Source organism: Primulina tabacum, chromosome 16 (genome assembly GCF_025594145.1).
Source record: "Primulina tabacum isolate GXHZ01 chromosome 16, ASM2559414v2, whole genome shotgun sequence".
Classification (NCBI taxonomy): domain Eukaryota; kingdom Viridiplantae; phylum Streptophyta; class Magnoliopsida; order Lamiales; family Gesneriaceae; genus Primulina; species Primulina tabacum.
Genome location: NC_134565.1, coordinates 1914122 through 1935751, shown reverse-complemented (window position 1 = coordinate 1935751; position 21630 = coordinate 1914122). Strand labels below are relative to the sequence as shown.

The following is a 21630-nucleotide window of genomic DNA, read 5'->3' as shown; positions in this document are numbered from 1 at the left end:
ATTTCAACTTAGGCTTCATTAGTAAAAAGACTCTTCTAACAAGAAATACTCGAAATTGCACATGAGCCAACTTTTGCTTGACAGCGGATGTGAGATAAGAAATTGCACATGCCATATTGTACTCGAAATTCACATTAGGGTTCAAAAGTTCTGTTGTAGAATATGTTGCGTATTATCACTTATTATATTGTAACACATTTCATTCATACTTCAATTTATATTACTTATAGTCACACACATTTCATTCATACTTCAATTTATATTACTTATAGTCACACTCCACTTGATACAAAAAATAGAAGACGTTTAGAATAAATTAAAATAAGATACAAAAGACATCCCCTCAAATTCTAGGTGAGAATCAGGGAAAAGTATTTTAGTCCTAAGCATTTTTTCTCGACATTTTTTATATCTACGATTTTGAACATGTTATAAAATTGGCAGATCGACTTTAAATTTATAGTTAAAATTAATGGTTGGTTTAGTAAACATTCACAGCAACAAAAACAAAAACAGTACGATAAGGTTGAAGTGAAACTAGTTGCTTCCTAGCCGTTCGATAGCATCGAAAAAACCAAATTGCTAGAACACAAGTTCCAAAACCTCGAGACAAGTAATAAATCATTCAAAAGATCCAATTTTTCTGAAAAGCTAAAGTGACAAATGAAGGGAGAATCAGTTTTAAAAATCTCGAATTATGTAGCTATGTGGTTTGTTAAGCCAAATAATAAATTGCCACACAAATTGAAGATTGCAAAAACATTTCAGACAATAAGACGATTTAAATGTCTTGTTTTTTTGTTAACAGGTACTCGACCGAGAATTATACTCTTACCTCTAGCATGAAGGTTTCACAGATACAGTGGGTTACAATATCTTAAGCAATTTCTTATCTCTCGTCTGCTATCAAAGAAAAGTTGGCTCATGTGTATTTGTGAGTGCCGTTTCATGTGTCAAAATACATTATATGATTTTGAATATCGCCATCAATAGTTCAGTCTGTTATTGTTTCGAAGTAGTTGACATATATGTACGACAACTTGTATTCAGTGCTATTACTCCTCAACGATGCCGAAACGCTCAGACAAGATGTCATGTGTGAACTAGGTTCTCAAGTATCACACATTCTATGGTATATCAAGATTTACGGATTAAAGTCGTCCACCATATTCACTAACCTACTCGAGCGAAATCTACATTCACATTTTGATTGAACAATAAGAAGTTATTGTTATATCCGTACACATAGGTTGAATTTTTCATCAATTGCTTTAGTTTTTGTGTTTTTAATAAGGAAAACATGCAATCCAATCATTCAGGACATTGACATCAACTGAGACAATCAACTATTTGCGTTCTCGTCCTGTCATTGGTCGAATGGTTTCTTATACGAGATTTTTTAGACTTAGAAATATATACCAAATTATTCTCTATAGTTGTTACGAGTCTTTATAAATATGGTTTAGTTCATTTTGATTACAGTTTGAGTTGATTGACAAAAAAATGTTTGATTGAATTATAATTTTCAAAAGAAACATGTTCGAGCTCAATCATTTTATTTTTTTCCTCTGTATTGCCTTTGTTTTTGTTTCATATATACTTATTCCCCAACAACAATCCTTCAATTCCTTCCCACTCTCAATCTTTTATGCAGAAACGCTTTTTTTTATACACCAAATTCAAAAATATTACATGATACGGGTATGCGTATTTGTCTCATTTTATAATGGATAAAAATATTTTTAATCCTGGTTAATTGACATTTTGAGCCTATATATACACAAATAAAAAAAAGTATGCTGTAAAAATTCATGATTACTACTTCTGAAAATAGAAAAAGAAAGAAACCGGAAAAGGTAGAAACCTTTATAAATTGTACTGTAATTAAATCAATATTACAAGTGTCCGAACCAAAATCAATAAGATAAGTCTATCTTAGAAATGTGTGTGCTTGCAAGATAGATAGTAGAGGGATAGTTAAATGTCTTATTTTTTTGTTAAAATGGCAATCGATCGTGAATTATAGTCTCACCTCTAGCATGGTTTCACAGATATAGTGGATTACAACATCTTAAGAAATTTCTTATCTCTCGTCCGCTATCAAGGAAAAGTTGAGCGTCGTTGCATGTGTTGAAATGCATTGTAGGATTTTGAATATCGCCATCAAGAATTTAGACTGTTATTGTTTCGACGTAGTTGGCGTACACGATAACTTGTATTCGGTGGCCCACTCCTCAACGATGCCGAAACGCTCATACAGGATGTCATGTGTGAACTAGGTGCTCAAGTATCACTCGTTATATGATATATCAAGGATTCAAGACTTAAAAATTAAACTTGTCCACCATATGCACTAACCTGCTCGAGCGGAATCTATATTTACTTTTTGATCGAATGGTAAGAAATTATTGTCATATGCATACACATAGGTTGAATTTGACCAATTGCTTTTGTTTTTTGTATTTTTAATAGGGAAGACATACAATCCAATCATTCAGGACCTTAACATCAACTGAGACAATCAACCATTTGTGTTCTCGTCCTGTTATTGGTCGAATAGTTTCTTATCCGAGCTTTTTTAGACTTAGAAAGATATATCAAATTAATCTCTATAGTTATTACGAGTCTTTATAAATATGGTTTAGTTCGTTTTGATTACGGTTTGAGTTGTTTGGCAAAAAATTGTTTGATTGATTTCAAATTTTCAAAAGAAATATATTCGAATTCAATCATTTTGTTTTCTTCCTCGGTATTGCCTCTGTTTTTGTTTCATATATACTTCTTCTCCAAGACCAATCTTTCAATTCTTTCATACTCTAAATCTTTTATGTAGATACACATTTTTTAAGACACCAAATTCAAAAATATTACATGACACATGTATGTGTATTTGTCTCATTTTATAATGGATAAAAATCTTTCTAATCCTAGTTAATTGATACTTTGAGCCTATATATACACAAATAAAGACAAGTATGCTGTAAAAAATCATGATTACTTCTTCTGAAAATGGAAAAAAAAAGAAACTGGAAAATGTAGAAACCTTTATAAATTATATTGTAAGTAAATCAATATTACAAGTGTTCGAACCAGAATTAATATGATAAGTTTGTCTTAGAAATGTGTGTTCTTACAAGATAGATAGTAGAAGGATAGTTAAATGTCTTATTTTTTGTTAAAAGGGCAATCGACCGTGAACTATACTCCCACCTCTAGCATGAAGGTTTCACAGATATAATGGATTACATCTTAAGCAATTTCTTATCTATCGTCTCCCACTAGGCAAATTTTTTTGCATGTGTCGAAATGCATTAAGGATTTTGAATATCGTCATCAAGAATTCAAACCGTTATTGTTTCGACGTAGTTGATGTACACGACAACTTGTATTCGGTGCCCCACTCCTCGATGATGCCGAAACGCTCAGACGGGAGGTCATGTGTGAAATAGGTGCTCAAGTTTCACACGTTCTTTGGTATATCAAGATTTACATATTAAAATCGTTTGATCGAAGGGTAAGAAGTTATTGTCATATTCGTACACATAGGTTGAATTTTTGATCAATTGCTTTTGTTTTTTTGTGTTTTTAATAGGGAAGACAAACAATTCAATCATTCAGGACCGTGACATCAACTAAGACAATCAACCATTTGCGTTCTCGTCCTGTAATTGGTCGAATTGTTTCTTGTCCGAGATTTTTTAGACTTAGAAAGATATACCAAATTATTCTCTATAGTTGTTACGAGCCTTTATAAGTATTGTTTAGTTCGTTTTGATTAGGGATTTATTTGTTTGACAAAATTTTTTTGATTGAATTCTAATTTTCAAAAGAAATATATTCGAATTCAATCATTTTGTTTTTTCCTCGGTATTGCCTCTGTTTTTGTTCTATATATACTTCTTCTCCAACACCAATCATTCGGTTACTTCCCAATCTCAATCTTTTATGCAGACACACATTTTTTTAGACACCAAATTAAAAAATATTACATGATACAGGTATGCATATTTGTCTCATTTTAATGGATAAAAATCTTTGTAATCCTAGTTAATTGATACTTTGAGCATATATATATACACAAATAAAGACAAGTATGCTGTAAAAATTCCCGATTAATACAACAGAAGATGGAAAAAGAAAAAAATCGAAAAATTTATAAGCCTTTATAAATTGTACTGTAAGTAAATCAATATTACAAATGTCCGAACCAGAATCAATATGATAAGTTTGTCTTAGAAATGTGTGTGCTTGCAAGATAGATAGTAGAGATATGGTTAAATGTCTTATTTTTTGTTAACAGGACACTCGGTCGTGAATTATACTCCCAACTCCAACATGAAGGTTTCATAGATATAGTGGATTACAACACCTTAAGTAGTTTCTTATCTCTTGTCCGCTGCCAAGGAAAAGTTGAGCGCCGTTGCATATGTCGAAATGCATTATAGGATTTTGAATATCACAATCAAGAACTCAGACTGTTATTGTTTCGACGTAGTTGACATATACAACAACTTGTATTTGATGCCCCCACTCTTCAACGATGCCGCAATTTCTTATCCACGTCCGCTACCAAGGAAAAATTGGTACATGTGCATTTGTGAGTGTCATTGTATGTCTCGAAATGCATTATAGGATTTTGAATATCACCGTCAAAAAATTCAAACTGTTATTTTTTCGACGTAGTTGACGTATACGACAACTTGTATTTGGTGCCCCCACTCCTCAACGTTGCTGCAATTTCTTATCTGACATCTGCTACCAAGAAAATTTTGGCTCATGTGCAATTGTGAGCGACGTTGCATGTATCGAAATGCATTATAGGATTTTGAATATCACAATCAAGAATTCAGCATGTTATTGTTTCGACGTAGTTGACGTATACGACAACTTGTATTATGTGCCCCTACTCCTCAGCGATGCCACAATTTCTTATCTCTCGTCCGCTACCAAGGAAAAAATTACAGACTGTTACTGTTTCGATGTAGTAAATGTATACGACAGCTTGTATCCGGCGTCCCCACTTCTGAATGATGTCGAAACTCTCAGACAGGATGTCATGTGTAGAGTAAGTGCTATAGTATCATACGTTCTATGGTATATCAAGACTTACGAATTAAAGTCGTCCACCATATGCACTAACCTGCTCGAGCGCAATCTACATTCATTTTTTGATCGAAGGGTAAGAAGTTATTGTTATATGCGTACACATATGTAAAATTTTTGATCAATTGCTTTTGTTTTTTGTGTTTTAATGGGAAAAACATACAATTCAATCATTTAGGATCTTGACATCCACTGAGGCAATCAACCATTTGCGTTTTCCTCCTATCATTGGCCGAATGGTTTCTTTTTCGAGCTTTTTTGGACTTAGAAATGTTACACAAATTATTCTCTATAGGTGTTACGAGCCTTTATAAATATGATTTAGTTTTTTTTATTGAATTCTAATTTTCAAAATAAATATATTCGAATTGAATCATTTTGTTTTCTTCCTCTTTATTGCATCTGTTTTTGTTTTATATATACTTCTTCTCCAATACCAATCATTCACTTCCTTCTCACTCTCAATTTTTTAATGCTGACACGCAGTTTTTTTAAACACAAAATTCAAAAATATTACATGATATGAGTATGCGTATTTGTCCTATTTTAATGGATAATTTTTTTATCATGATTAATTGACACTTAGATCCTATATACACACAAATAAAGACAAATATGCTGTAAAAATTCATGAGTACTACTTCTGAAAATGGAAATAGAAATAAACCAAAAAAGATAGACGCCTTTATAAATTGTAATGTAAGTAAATCAATATTACAAGTTTTCGAACCAGAATCAAAATAATAAGTTTGACTTACAAAATTTGTGTGCTTGCAAGATAAATAGTAAAAAGATAGTTAAATGTCTTATTTTTTTGTTAACAGGACACTCGACCGTGAATTATATTCTCATCTCCTGCATGAAGGTTCACTGATATAGTGGATTACAACATCTTAAGTAATTTATTATCTCACGTCCGCTACAAAGGAAAAGTTGAGCGCCATTGCATGTGTCGAAATGCAATATAGAGCTTTGAATATCACAATCAAGAACTCAGACTGTTATTGTTTCGATGTAGTTGACGTATACAACAACTTGTATTTGATGCCCCCATTCCTCAACGATGCCGCAATTTCTTATCCTCGTCCAATACCATGGAAAAGTTGGGTCATGTGCATATGTGAGCTTCGTTGTTTGTCTCGAAATTTTTATAAGATTTTGAATATCACCATCAAAAATTCAGACTATTATTGTTTCAACGAAGTTGACATATACAACAACTTGTATTCGCCTGCCCCCAAACCTCAACGATGCCGCAATATTTTAGCTTCCGTCCGCTACTAAGGAAAAGTCGGTTCATGTGCATTTGTGAGCGCCGTTACATGTGTCGAAATGCATTATATGATTTTGAATATCACCATCAAGAATTCAGCATGTTATTGTTTTGACGTAGTTAACGTATATGACAACTTGTATTCGGAGCCCATACACTTCAATGATGCCACAATTTCTTATCTCACGTCCGCTACCAAAGAAAAATTGGCTTATTTGCATTTGTAAACGCCGTTGCATGTGTCAAATGCTTTATATAATTTTTTGAAAATCACCATCGAGAATTCATACTTTTATTGTTTCGACGTAGTTGAAGTATACGACAACTTGTATTGGGTGTCTCCACTCATCAACGATGCCGCAATTTTTTATCTCTAATCCACTACCAAAACAAAGTTGGATCATGTGCATTTGTGAGCGTCGTTGTACCTGTCAAATGCTTTATATGATTTTGGATATCACAATCAAGAATTCAGATTGTTATTATTTCGAAGTAGTTGACGTATATGACAACTTGTATTCGGTGTCCACACTCATCAACGATGCCGCAATTTCTTATCTCTTGTCCGCTACAAAAAAAAAGTTGGCTGGATTTGTGAGAGTCGTTGCAGGTGTCAAATGCTTTATAGAATTTTGAATATCACTATAAAAATTCAAATTGTTATTGTTTCGACGTAGTTGACGCATACGACAACTTGTATTCGGTGTTCCCACCCCTCAACTTTGTCGCAATTTCTTATCTCCCGTCCACTATCCAGGAAAAATTGGCTCATGTGCATTTGTTAGCGCTGTTACATGTATCGAAATGCATTATAGGATTTTGAATATCACCATCAAGAATTCCAACTGTTATTGTTTCGAGTAGTTGACGTATACGACAACTTGTATTCGATGGATCTACTCCTCAACGGTACCGCAATTTCTTATCTCTCGTCCGCTACCAAGGAAAATTTGGCTCATGTGCATTTGTGAGCATCGTTGCATGTGTCGAAATACATTAAAGGATTTTTAATATCACCATCATGAATTCAGACTGTTATTGTTTTGACGTAGTTGATGTATACGACAACTTGTATTCGACGCCCCCACTCCTGAACGATGTCGAAACGCTCAGACATGATGTCATGTGTGGACTAGGTGCTATAGTATCGCACGTTCTATGGTATATCAAGACTTACGGATTAAAGTCGTCCACCATATGCACTAACCCGCTCGAGCGGAATCTACATTCACTTTTTGATCGAAGGGTAAGAAGTTATTGTTTTATGCGTAGACATATGTAAAATTTTTGATCAATTGCTTTTGTTTTTTGTGTTTTTAATGTGAAAGACATACAATTCAATCATTCAGAACCTTGACATCCACTAAGGCAATCAACCAGTTGCGTTCCCGTCATGTCATTTGTCGAATGTTTTCTTTTCCGATCTTTTTTAGACCTAGAAAGATTACCAAGTTAATCTCTATAGATGTTACGAGCCTTTATAAATATGATTTAGTTCGTTTAGATTATGGTTTGAGTTGATCGACCAAAATTTGTTTGATTGAATTCTAATTTTAAAAAGAAATATATTCGAGTTCAATTAACCATTTGCGTTCTCGTCCTGTCATTTTCGAAATGCATTATCAGATTTTGCGTCGTTGTTTGTCTCGAAATGTATTATAAGATTTTGAATATCACCATCAAGCATTCAGACTATTATCATTTCGATGTAGTTGGCATATACGACAACTTGTATTCGGTGCCTCCAATCCTCAACGATGCCACAATTTTTTATCTCTCGTCCGCTACCAAGGAAAAGTCGGCTCATGTGCATTTGTGAGCGCTGTTGCATGTGTCGAAATGCATTATAGGATTTTGAATATCACCATCAAGAATTCAGCAAGTTATTGTTTCGACGTAGTCGAAATGCATTATAGGATTTTGAATATCGCCATCAAGAATTCAGCAAGTTATTGTTTCGACGTAGTTGACGTATCCGACAATTTGTATTCGGTGCCACTACTCTTTAGCGATGCCACAATTTCTTATCTCACGAAAGCTACAAAGGAAAGGTTGGCTTATGAGCATTTGTAAGCGCCGTTGCATGTGTCAAATGCTTTATATAATTTTGAAAATCACCAACGAGAATTCATAATGTTATTGTTTCGACGTAGTTGAAGTATACGACAACTTGTATTGGGTGTCTCCACTGCTCAACAATGCCGCAATTTTTTATCTCTCATCCGCTACCAAAACAAAGTTGGCTCATGTGCATTTGTGAGCGTCATTGTATGTGTCAAATACTTTATATGATTTTGAATATCACAATCAAGAATTCAGATTGTTATTGTTTCGAAGTAGTTGACGTATATGACAATTTGTATTCGGTGTCCAGACTCCTCAACGATGCCGCAATTTCTTATTTCTTGTCCGCTACCAAAAAAAAGTTGGCTGGATTTGTGAGAGCCGTTGCAGGTGTCAAATGCTTTATAGAATTTCGAATATCACCATCAAAAATTCAAACTGTTATTGTTTCGAGGTAGTTGACGTATACGACAACTTGTATTCGGTGCCCCCACTCCTTAACTTTGTCGCAATTTTTTATCTTTCGTTCGCTATCAAGGAAAAATTGGCTAATGTGCATTTGTTAGCGCCGTTGCATGTGTCGAAATTCATTATAGGATTTTGAATATCACCATCAAGAGTTCAGACTGTTATTGTTTCGACGTAGTTGACGTATACGACAACTTGTATTCGGTGGCTCTACTCCTCAACGGTGCCGCAGTTTCTTATCTCTCGTCCGCTACCAAGGAAAAGTTGGCTCATGTGCATTTGTGAGCACCGTTGCATGTGTCGAAATACATTATAGGATTTTGAATATCACCATCATGAATTCAGACTGTTATTGTTTTGATGTAGTTGACGTATACGAAAACTTGTATTCGGCGCCCCCACTCCTGAACGATGTCGAAACGCTCAGACAGGATGTCATGTGTGGAATAGGTGCTATAGCATCACATGTTCTATGGTATATATAAACTTACGGATTAAAGTCGTCCACCATATGCACTAACCCGCTCGAGCGCAATCTACATTCACTTTTTGATCGAAGGGTAAGAAGTTATTTTTATATGCGTACATGTATAAATTTTTTGATCAATTGCTTTTGTTTTTTGTGTTTTTAATGGGAAAGACATACAATTCAATCATTCAGGACCTTGACATCAACTGAGGCAATCAACCATTTGCGTTATCGTCATGTCATTGGTCGAATGGTTTCTTTTCCAATCTTTTTTAGACTTAGAATGGTTACCAAATTAATCTCTATAGCTGTTACGAGCCTTTATAAATATGATTTAGTTCGTTTTTTATTATGGTTTGAGTTGCTCACCATTATGTGGTGATAGTTGGACTTCTTAAAATCAAAATTGGTGATGTACTGCGCAATTTCGTCATTGTGCAAAATAGTAGCGGAGTGAAGTTCGGTTTTAAATGCTTTGCGGTCATGCCATTTGACTAATATAACATATTTGATGGTCAGTTTTAGCTACCAGATGTCCACGGCGGTGGCTCAACGATGATCAGTAAAAAAAAGAGTGATTTAAGGATGAAGAAAGAGAAAGTTGTGGAGCAGCAAGGTGAACCTGCTCAGAAGTGTGGGATGGCTCGAACTTGGAGATGATGGCTCATTACAAAGAAATCATGAACTTTCTAATGTAAATCCAAGTACTAAAATGGGAGTACTGAGGTGTCAAATGCTTTATAGAATTTCGAATATCACTTGAGTTTGTTTCGACGTAGTTGTCGTATACGACAACTTGTATTCGATGCCCCCATTCCTCAACGATGCCGCAATTTCTTATCCTCCTCCACTGCCATGGAAAAGTTGGGTTATGTGCATTTGTGAGCGTCGTTGTTTGTCTCGAAATGTATTATAAGATTTTGAATATCACCATCAAGCATTCAGACTATTATCATTTCGATGTAGTTGGCATATACGACAACTTGTATTCGGTGCCTCCAATCCTCAACGATGCCACAATTTTTTATCTCTCGTCCGCTACCAAGGAAAAGTCGGCTCATGTGCATTTGTGAGCGCTGTTGCATGTGTCGAAATTCATTACAGGATTTTGAATATCACCGTCAAGAATTCAGCAAGTTATTGTTTTGACGTAGTTGACGTATACGACAACTTGTATTCGGTGCCACTACTCTTTAGCGATGCCATAATTTCTTATCTCACGTCCGCTACAAAGGAAAAGTTGGCTTATGTGCATTTGTAAGCGCCGTTGCATGTGCATTTGAAAATCACCAACGAGACTGTTATTGTTTCGAAGTACTTAATGTATACGACAACTTGTATTCGGTCTCCCCACTCCTCAACGATGCCGCAATTTCTTATCTCTTGTCCGCTACCAAAAAAATGTTGGCTGGATTTGTGAGAGCCGTTGCAGGTGTCAAATGCTTTATAGAATTTCGAATATCACAATCAAAAATTCAAACTGTTATTGTTTTGATGTAGTTGACGTGTACGAAAACTTGTATTCGGTGCCCCCACTCCTTAACTTTGTCGCAATTTTTTATCTCCCGTCCCCTATCAAGGAAAAATTGACTAATGTGCATTTGTTAGCGCCGTTGCATGTGTCGAAATGCATTATAGGATTTTGAATATCACCATCAAGAGTTCAGACTGTTATTGTTTCGACGTAGTTGACGTATACGACAACTTGTATTCGACGGCTCTACTCCTCAACAGTGCCGCAATTTCTTATCTCTCGTCCGCTACCAAGGAAAAGTTGGCTCATGTGCATTTGTGAGCACCGTTGCATGTGTCGAAATACATTATATGATTTTGAATACAGGGAACAACTACAATACCTTTGTTCCATATACATTATATAAAGACATGAGAACAACACAAATCACTTACATACAGGGAACAACTACAGTATCTTTGTTCCATATTTAACAGCATCTTCTAGCTTCCCTTTGTCAAGTGCAATCTTGGAGGACTCCAAAAGAGTTCGCCCATCAGCAGAAGAGCATACTACATGCTGTAATTTTGAAGTCCAAAGAAGTTATCATAGATTGCCTGATACGTGATTAGATTTTCTAGTTTTTGCTTGCACCTACCTTGCAGACTGGTACCAAGCTGATGACATCAGATTTCTTAAATGGAGTGGAGCTGTCCATATCATAGTCTTTAGGAACCAACTCTAACCCAACCTAAAAAACAGAAAAATTACTAAATCCTTCCCAGTTATACAAGATTTAGTAGAATAAGTTAAGGTAGAACCTTATGACAAAGTCCTCTGAGTACAGATAACTTTCTCAAATGTCGGAATTCATCTTTCAGTTCCCAACCAAATTTTTTCTTTAGAAATACATGCAGCCATGTTAATTTGAGCGTTTGATCTTGCACGTCATCATTTTTGGATTGGGAAGACCCTAGCAGAAGTTTAAGGTTGTGGCTATTGAAGTGGACATGCTATCCATGCTCTGAATAGAAGCAATTACAGCTTGAAGCAAATGTTTAAAGGCTCGGGTAACCATCTCATGAATACAAAGAGATTCTATATGAGGAAGCTTCTCTGCAAGTTCAACCTATTTTAAACAATAATATTTATCCAACATGAAGCATGTCACGCCCCGAAACAGGGGTTGGTTGACACCGACGTTGCTCTCAAATTTACATTCGAAAACAACAAGCCTCAGAAGTACAAAATTCATAAACCAGTCTTTTTATTCATAAATACCGAATATCTCAATGTCAGATACAAACTCAAATGTTTTATAGCAAAAATGTAAAACCGAACATAATACTGTCTTAACAGATGCAGCGGAATCTAATTACATAATTCAGAACTGAGAAAAATAACAATCTTCTTCACCAGCCCGAAAACTGATGCTATTTTTCTTCTTTTAACAATTCTTCCTCGCTCTTATCTGAGATGGATTTGGTGGGTGAGTGATATGGTTGTCACTCAGTAATAACTCCTAGTTTTCGAAATCATTTTCATACTGAAACAGTAATACGAATAATATACAGAAATTCTTATTTTCATAACAGAAATCAGTATTCAGTATTCAGAAATCAGTAATCAGTATTCATTAATCAGAAATCAGAAATTTAACAAGTAAGAAATGAGCACATTAGTGAATTTTATGGCTAAACTGCTATCAGTCCCCTATATGTTCTCTCCTCTAAGGGGTGAGGCCAGTAATCAGTAATGTTCAGAATATATATTCCTACCATTAGTTCACTAGGTTTCAGTGCTTCAAAATTCAGATATCAGAAATCGATCATACGGAAACTTTGCTTTAAAACATAAATCATCAAACTGGATTCAAGATACTTATACATAAGCTCACTTACTGTAATTTTCTTAAAGAATTTCGGTTGAAGTCTGGAAATCTGCTTGCCTCGCTACTGGATTTTACAGCTTCGAAAAATGCACTCTCTTAGCTCTAATTTCAAGTGTGAACTCAAAATTTTGGTAACAACCATTTCAGAGATTGAGGTTGCTATTTATAGGCCAAAATCTGACTGTTAGCCTTCCAATTAATGACCATAATCTGCCATTAACAACCTTTATTTCGTGTTAAATGCTTCAGTTACAAGTCCTCAGCAGAATCAGTAGTTATCTGTTGGAATCTCGCTACTGAACTCTTCTGCTGCTGGATTCTGTCTGCTGGATTTTGTCTCCTGGAAAATATCATCTTCTGAAATATGAGTTGCTGCTGGAATTGCTAGCTTCTGCTGAAATTTGCTAGCTGCTGCTACTGCTGGAATTCTGCTGCTACTGCTGGAATTTCAGGTTCTCACAAAGCATGAGAATTTCATGCGAAACACATATAAGCGCACTTGTACACACACACAAAGGCAGATTTCACCCACCACACGACCTAAAGAACGCATTTGTAGCCCTCTAAGATGCATGAAGTCAGTCAATGTATGCCCATCTACTGGAGAAAGTTCCAATGATGCAAAGTCTGCAACTTGAAAAAGGAAAAGAAATGACCTCATTCTTTAGAAGCACTCCAACAGTTCATTATGACTACATTTATTAGCGAATGATACCAGCGAATAATACGGTATGTGTATTTGTCTCATTTTAATGAATAAAAATATTTATATTCCTGATTAATTGACACTTTAAGCCTGTATATATACACAAATAAAGACAAGTATGCTGTAAAAATTCATGATTACTACTTCTGAAAATGGAAAAAGAAAGAAACCGTTCTCTAAGATGTCTACTTTCATAAAGATTCTTCCGGGACAACTACTAGATATAAGTGAATCAATATTACAAGGGTCCAAACTAGAATATATATGATAAGTGTGTAATAGAAATGTGTGTGCTTGTGAGATAGATTGTAGAGGGATAGTTAAATGTCATATTTTTTTGTTAAGGGCACTCGACTGTGAATTATACTCTCACATCCAACATGAATGTTTCACATATGTAGTGGATTATGTTGGGTGCAATAATTGTCCCTGCTTGATAGAGCGATCGAATCGTAGTGCTTGAGCTGCTGTGCGGTTTAAAAGATTTGAGTTGTACCATTACTAATAGCTATAGCTTTTGGTAAAGTGGCAAGCGCTCGGTCCTACAATTGGTATCAGAGCCAAGGTCACGGGTTCGATTCCCATTGATTGCAAGGAGTGCAATTATTGGGAGGGAGATTGTTGGGTGCAATAATTGTCTCTGCTTGGTAGAGCGATCGAATCGTAGTGTTTGAGCTGCTGTAGCGGTTTAAAAGATTTCAGTTGCATCATTACTAATAGCTATAGCTTTTGGTAAAGTGGCAAGCGCTCGGTCCTACAGATTACAATATCTTAAGCAATTTTTTATTCCCCGTTTGCTACCAAGAAAAAGTTGGCTTATGTGCATTTGTGAGCGTCGTTGCATGTGTCGAAATGCATTATAGGATTTTGAATATCACCATAAAAAATTCAGACTATTATTGTTTTGACATAGTTGATGTTCACGACAACTTGTATTCGGTGTCTTCACTCATCAACGATGCCGAAACGCTCAGACATGATGTCATGTGTGAACTAGGTACTCAAGTATCACACGCTCTATGGTATATCAAGACTTAAGATTAAATTTGTCCACCATATACACTAACCCGCTCGAGCGAAATCTACATTCACTTTTTGATCGAAGAGTAAGAAGTTATTGTCATATTCGTACACATAGGTTGAAATTTTTTATCAATTGCTATTTTTTTTTTATGTTTTTAATAAGAAAGATACAATCCAATCATTCAGGACCTTGACATCAACTGAGGCAATCAACCATTTGTGTTCTCGTCCTGTCATTGGTCGAACGGTTTCTTATCCGAGCTTTTTTATACTTAGAAAGGTGTATCAAAATATTCTCTATAGTTGTTACGAGACTACTACTCAATAATACTATGTTTTAACATTTATATTGTTTTAGGCCTTCTTCAAGGGGCCAAACATCAGAGATATCAACTCAATGCACAACAAAATCGATGACATTGGTCACTATTATGTGGTGATAGTTGGACTTGTTAAAATCAAAATTGGTGATGTACTGCACAATTTCGTCATTGTGCAAAATAGTAGCGGAGTGAAGTTCAGTTTTAAATGCTTTGCGGTCATGCCATTTGACTGCAATAACATATTTGATGATCAATTTTAGCTACCAGATGTCCACGGTGGTGGCTCAAGATGATCAGTAAAAAAAAGAAAGAAGAGTGATTTAAGGACGAAGAAAGAGGAAGTTGTGGAGCAGCAAGGTGAACTTGCTCAGAAGTGTGGGATGGCTAGAACTTGGAGAGGATGGCTCATTGCAAAGAAATCATGAACTTTCTGATGTAAATCCAAGTACTAAAATGGGAGTACTGAGGTTTCTGAATGTTGGAACACCCTTCTAGAACAGTTTTTGTAAGATATATAATTACATTGATGTTGAAAATTTATAAATCAGATTTTTTTTCCATTTAAAGCCCCTGGCTATTTGTACTGTATTTATTATGATTATTGTTAAGAGAACAAGTGACTTGTTTATCCAAATTCCAACTCCCCATATCCACGCCTTCTTATTAATTATGTTAACTTCTTGTCATAGAATCTGAAGTACTAAATTAGTAACTCATATGCTGATAAAGTTGAAGGAAACATGAAGAAGTTCATCTGATATGGCTGTCTACACGTCCCAATTGGTGAGCACCAGAATCACTCAAGAAGAAGTTCATCTGCTATGTTTCCAATAAAAATTCCTTAAACGATGAGTGAGGACACCGTGACAGTCTTGTAGAACTTAACAAGAGACAACCAAATTGGTTGGCTATGGTCTAAGCGCAAGATATCTTTTCATTCAGCGGCATAATTTGACCAGTGTTTTCTGCTCCACCTTTTCCTTGGGCTTCCACTAGTGTAAACAATGTTTCATATGTTTAATTTTCTCATCTCTAACGAAAACTTTGATATCTGTTCGGGAGCTGGCGAAAGGCATCACTTATTCGGAGCCATTGTTGACTGGGTGGAAGCCACCCTTATCGATTCAGAGGATGCCAAAGAAGGCTTGTGAGGCCATTAGGAAGCAGTGGCACATTATTGAGGATGGAGATGATGTTCCATAGCCCATAAAGAATTTTAAGGATATGAGGCTTCTAGAACCAATATAAAGTCCAAGGAAATTGTGCAACCGACCCATATCCAAGTTTAGGGGCTTCCAGTTATGTTGTCAGGAAGTGATATGATAGGGATGGCTTTCACTGGATCTTGGAAGACGTTAGTCTTTGTGTTGCCACTTGTTATGATCACTTTGCAAGAAGAGGTGATGATGTCAGGAGCTTCTGGAGAAGGGCCGTTTGGATTGATCATTTATCCTTCTAGGGAACTTGCTAGGCAAACATTCGAAGTTGTGGAACAATTTCTTGAACCAATGAAAGATGCTGGTTATCCAGAGTTGCGACCTTTTCTTTGCGTTGGTGGAGTTGATATGAAATCACAACTTGACGTCGTAAGAAAAGAGTTCACATCGTACGTAGTTGCTACACTAGGGAAGCTCAAGTATATGCTGGCAAAGAAGAAAATGAAACTTGATAATTGTAGGTTTATTTTTTTCTCTCCATTTTCTTCAGAATTCGTCATGATTGGATTTTTCTTACATGCACTTCACTATTTTGCATGTTGATGTTAAATTCGCGGTGATGAATTTTTGCATCAATTAGTGTTGGCTTTTTCATTTGCCTTCAAAATCATAAAATATTGGATGGTCATTATTTTAAATTTCTCTTTTCACCTCTCCAGACGACGTTGTTGCTGTATTGTAGAAGTTTGTATATCTGGTACATCATTCTTGTAAATCTTTTTTAGGATTAGGGATTACAAATGCATTTCTCTTAGGGGTGATCAAAATTTTTATTAACCGCCAGAACCGAATTGCACCGCACCGTTTTTCATAATATTTTATAAAAATCGCGATTAAAAATATTAATCATAATTGTAAACAACATATTCAAATAAAGAAGTCATAATTCATTATATACCAGCTCTCTTCAAAATTATTATTCTTACAAATAAAACTTATCTTTTTCTTAATTATTCTTCATATTTTTATTTTATTAAAGTATTTATTTCTTTTGCTACAATATTTTGTTTGAATTTTGAAAGTAAAAAAAGATAAAATAGTGTAAATATCATTTTTGTTTTGACTGTATTATGTTAAATTATTAACTTAGTTTTGAATCTTGATTATTGTTTTATCTATTTTGATCTTTATACGTTTTGAACTATATTTTATATTTGAATAAAATATATTGTTGTTGTTTTTAAATAAATTAGAATATATATTCTAATATGTTTCATTTAAAAAAATCGTAAACTGACTACAACCGCTTGAAACCGCTCAAAACTATAAGGCTAATTTTTCATGTAAAACCGCGATTAAATTTTTAAAATACTAACCGACCGCATAAAGCAATTCGGTTTACATTTTTTCAAAAAAACCGCAAAACCGCACCGTGATCACCCCTATTTTCTGTTATGAAAATCATTTAACCTTGATTATTCTGTTTTTCTATCATAAAATATATTATAGGCATCAGTTTATGAGTTCATCTGACAGTATGAAGCTCGATGTATCAGATTGTGTGTCTTAACCTTGAAAATATGGCACCCATTAAATATGGTTGAGTTCGTTTTGATTACGGTTTGAGTCGATTTAGACCAAAATGATGTTCCACAGCCCATAAAGAATATTTTATCATTAGAAATGAAAATAGATTTTGAATTTAACTTGAATAGATATAGTTTAAATTACATAAACTAGTATATATGTAGGTGAACTCAAAATGTTGACTTGTAAAATGAATTTAGATTTATGGTTCCTCGTGTTTCTTGCTTGGTTCCTTCTTTATAGGAATCATAACCAAACCGTTAGTTCACATGGTTGGGTCATGGGTGCATGATAATCTTGGATCTGCATGATTGTGAAATCAATTAAAAGGAAATCATGGTTGTGAACTTATTTGTTTTTGGATATAGTTGCATTCACTTTGGTATGTTACTAGCAAGATGAGAATTTAGCATTTTACTTGCTACATTTTCAAGATTTGTTAGGTAAAAACGGTAGATTGGTTGGGCTTATCCAAGCCTTGTGCTTGTACTTTTGAAAACGTTGAAGCAATTAGATTGTTACAGTTAAAGCTGATAATGTATAATGCATATACTTTTCTTTTTTAACTCCTGTTTGAATGATTCTAAGTACATTTTTCCTTTAAAAACGTGTGTTCCTAATTACACAAATATGGAAATAGATCTGAATTGACCGCACAGTATTCTGCAGATATCTAACTTTGGATAAGGCAGATCGCTTAGTGACTTGGGCTTTGAAGATGACATAAAGAGAAGTCTTTGATCACTTCAAAGCGCAAAGACAAAAACCCTGCTATTTTCAGCTACAATGCCGACGAAGGTTCAAAATTTTGCTATGAGTGCACTAGTGAAGCCTGTAATTGTGAACGGTGGAAGGGCCGAAGCAGCTGATCTTGATGTGATTCAAGAAGTGGAGTATGTGAAGAAAAAAGCAAAGATCGTTTACCTTCTTGAATGCTTGCAACGTACCCCACCGCCGCCTGTTTTGGTGTTTTGTGAGAACAAAGCGGATGTGGATGACATTCTTGAGTATGTTCTTCTAAAGGGAGTAGAAACTATCGCAGTTCATGGAGGGAAGGATCAGGAAGAGGGAATACGCCATCGTGGCCTTTAAATCTGGCAAAAAGGATGTTTTAGCAGCCACGGATGTGGCTTCCAAAGGTCTCGATTTGCCCGACATTTATCACGTCATCAACTATGATATGCCTGCAGAAATATAAAACTATGTCCATAGAATCAGAAGAACGGGCAGATGTGGGAAAACAGGAATTGCCACAACGTTTATTATCAAGAACCAAATCGTAACAACCCTTCTGGATTTGAAGCACCTCTTACAAGAAGCAAAGCAGAGGATACCGCCTGTTCTTGCTGAGCTTAACCATCCAATGGAAGATGTGGAAGAGATAGCTAATGCAACTGGAGTGAAGGGTTGTGCTTACTGCGGTGGGCTTGGTCATCGTATCCGTGATTGCCCCAAGTTGGAGCATCAAAAGAGCATGCAAATTGACTGTTCAAGAAAGGACTATTTCGGATCAGGAGGTTATCGAGGGGAGATTTGACTTGTACTCTTCGATTGTGTCATCCATTTTCTTCTATCTCGTTTATGTTTTATACCATCCATTATCCTATCTCGTTTATGTTTTATACCTTTGTTCTTTCAGTACGGGATCCTTGTCTGCTTTTATGCCCTTCAGTGCTTCCTCGATATCTTAATTATTTGAATCCACTTGCTTTATATAAATATAAATACCAAACAGCTTCTATTCAAATTCCAATTCCACATCTTCAGGCATACTAAAATATTTTACACAATGTATCATAATATAAATTTATAAATTATACCGCTAAAGGAAAAGCATACCTTTTTGTCCAATAATCTGTTACTACTATAAAAATGTGAATAAAAAGCAGAGTTTTCCACTCTCAAATTGTTTAGGGACATTCCAGCTCCATGATACACAAAGTAGCCATAGGGCCTGTTTATTTATTTCATATGAATGGATGCATTTCGCTATGTGATTAGGCACGCGTATTGGACGGGATCCCTTCGGTGCAACGCATCAAAATCTTGAGGTGTTAGAATGCAACCCTTCTCGTCTGGTATCGGCCTAGCGAATAATACAAGAGGACCGACATAACTTGAGAAACTATGCCTTCAAGTTCGTTTCATTCTGATTCTGTAGATGATGTTTCAAGTAATCATTTAGACAGCAAGTAATAGTTCTTTTTGACACAAAACGAACTTTATCGAATAACCTGAAGATCATACAAGTCCTGTTAATTCATAATTTCTCTGAATCTACAACGTGCTCATTCTGAACTAAGGTCGAGGAAAGTTCCCGAAATTCTTCAAGAAGACGATTAATGCTCAATATTTCACCCTTTTAAGGATTTGTTTATTTTCTTTTTAACTGGTCAATCATTCAATATTACTTGCAAGTTATGCTTCAAAAGCTGCTAATGTGTGCCAAGTGAATAAAAGAAACTCCAAACTTTTTATTATACTAAAATGAAGCACGTGCGATGCATGTAAGTAACAATTATATGATAAAAATGAAAATTTTGATTTTCTAAAATAATAATTTGAATCATTTTGTTATTTATTTGAGTTTAATCTCTTGTTATATTAGATGAATAAATTAATTAAGAACTTATATATTTTACTTTCGAATTTTTTGTCAAATTCAAATTCAAATTGTTAATTTTATGATATATAATAAATTATAATTAGCATAATATATAGAACCAAATAAACTGAAACAAATTCTTTAAAAAAAATATCCAAACACCACATATAAGGCATAATAAACTAAAAATCAATCAAATTGTGGACTTTATCAATGCATAAATAATAATTTACATAAATTAAGCACACTAACGATAAATAATTATCGATTTAAAATATCGTGACTAACTCATCAAAAAAACATCAAAACTAATGAAATAATAATATTGATAGTAAAATATAACTCATAATATTTAATTTAAATAATATTTAAACACCTACATAATTTTTTTACCTTTGTTTTTAGAATTTTGTATCATAAATAATTAATTTTATATCAGAATCTATCTTTTATAAACTACATCAATGATAATTAATTTCTTGTTAAATATAATTTTAAAATAATAAAAAAAGCAATATATGTAATGAAATACACATTTAAATAAGATTATATGATAAATATCAAATAAAATCTAATAAACTTATAGAATAATTATTAAATATAAATTTTAAACTACTGGTATGATTTTCACATAAAAATTTGAAATATAACCAAAGAAATAAATTTGCATAAAAAATGATATTTTTTGTATTTGTTGAATTAGTTAGTTTGATTTCAAAATAAATAAAGATGTTAAAATATCATATATAAAAGCTCTCATACTTTGACAAATGTTAATCAATGATCATTATAATTTATATTTATTATAAGGATCATATCATACATTATTTTTTATAGTAGAAAATAACTTTCGTCTCATCAAAATATTATCAAAACTAATGAAATAATAATATTAATAGTACACTATAACTCATAATATTTAATTTAAAAATATTTAAACTCCTACAGAACTTTTTACCTTTTGTTTTTAGAATTCTATTTCATATATTATTTTTTATAATAGAAAATTACTTTCGTCTCATCAAAATATTATCAAAACTAATGAAATAATAATATTAATAGTAAACTATAACTCATAATATTTAATTTAAAAAAATTTAACCTCCTACATAACTTTTTATCTTTTGTTTTTAGAATTCTATATCATAGATAATTTATTTTATATCAGCATTGTTATATAGATACATATATATATATGTATGTATGTATATTGAACATCTTAGTAGATATTTCAAATGCTACCAAATTTTTGTTTATTGAATGTATAAATTTGTTTGATATATAATTTCTTTTAAAAAGTGTTACTAAAACTTTAAATTTCTTATTATAACCAAACTGTTTGAATTCTTCTAATATATTAATATTTTATGTATTATTAATATATTAACACTCATAATTATTGAAAAAAATTCTTCTAAATAATTTATTAAACTCTTTATTTTCGTTTCTTAGTTAAAAACCTAAAAAATATGTTAGTATTAAACTTAATATTTTTATAAACTTATCTT

General features: G+C 33.8%; 1 protein-coding gene and 1 pseudogene across 1 annotated transcript; one reads left to right on the top strand and one right to left on the bottom strand.

Moving 5' to 3' along the window:
* Positions 1–11271: 11271 nt before the first annotated feature.
* Positions 11272–13382, bottom strand: LOC142529447 (protein REDUCED CHLOROPLAST COVERAGE 3-like). The gene is made up of 4 exons (XM_075634983.1): positions 13235–13382; positions 11652–11803; positions 11489–11581; positions 11272–11409 (listed from the first exon to the last, which is right to left on the bottom strand). The coding sequence occupies exons 1-4, from the start codon at positions 13380–13382 to the stop codon at positions 11299–11301; spliced, it is 504 nt and encodes a 167-aa protein (XP_075491098.1). The 3' UTR covers positions 11272–11298.
* Positions 13383–14279: 897 nt separating this feature from the next.
* LOC142529446 (DEAD-box ATP-dependent RNA helicase 35-like) lies at positions 14280–19068 on the top strand (annotated as a pseudogene).
* The last annotated feature ends 2562 nt before the right edge of the window (positions 19069–21630 follow it).

Bases quoted from the DNA above. Each gene is read 5' to 3' on its own strand.
- LOC142529447 (XM_075634983.1), bottom strand. From the start codon at position 13,382: ATGAGGTCATTTCTTTTCCTTTTTCAAGTTGCAGACTTTGCATCATTG. The intron at 11,582-11,651 runs GTTCTACCTTAA...TCTGTTTTTTAG, and splicing joins TCAGAGGACTTTGTCATAAG to GTTGGGTTAGAGTTGGTTCC. The intron at 11,410-11,488 runs GTAGGTGCAAGC...TCAAAATTACAG, and splicing joins GCTTGGTACCAGTCTGCAAG to CATGTAGTATGCTCTTCTGC.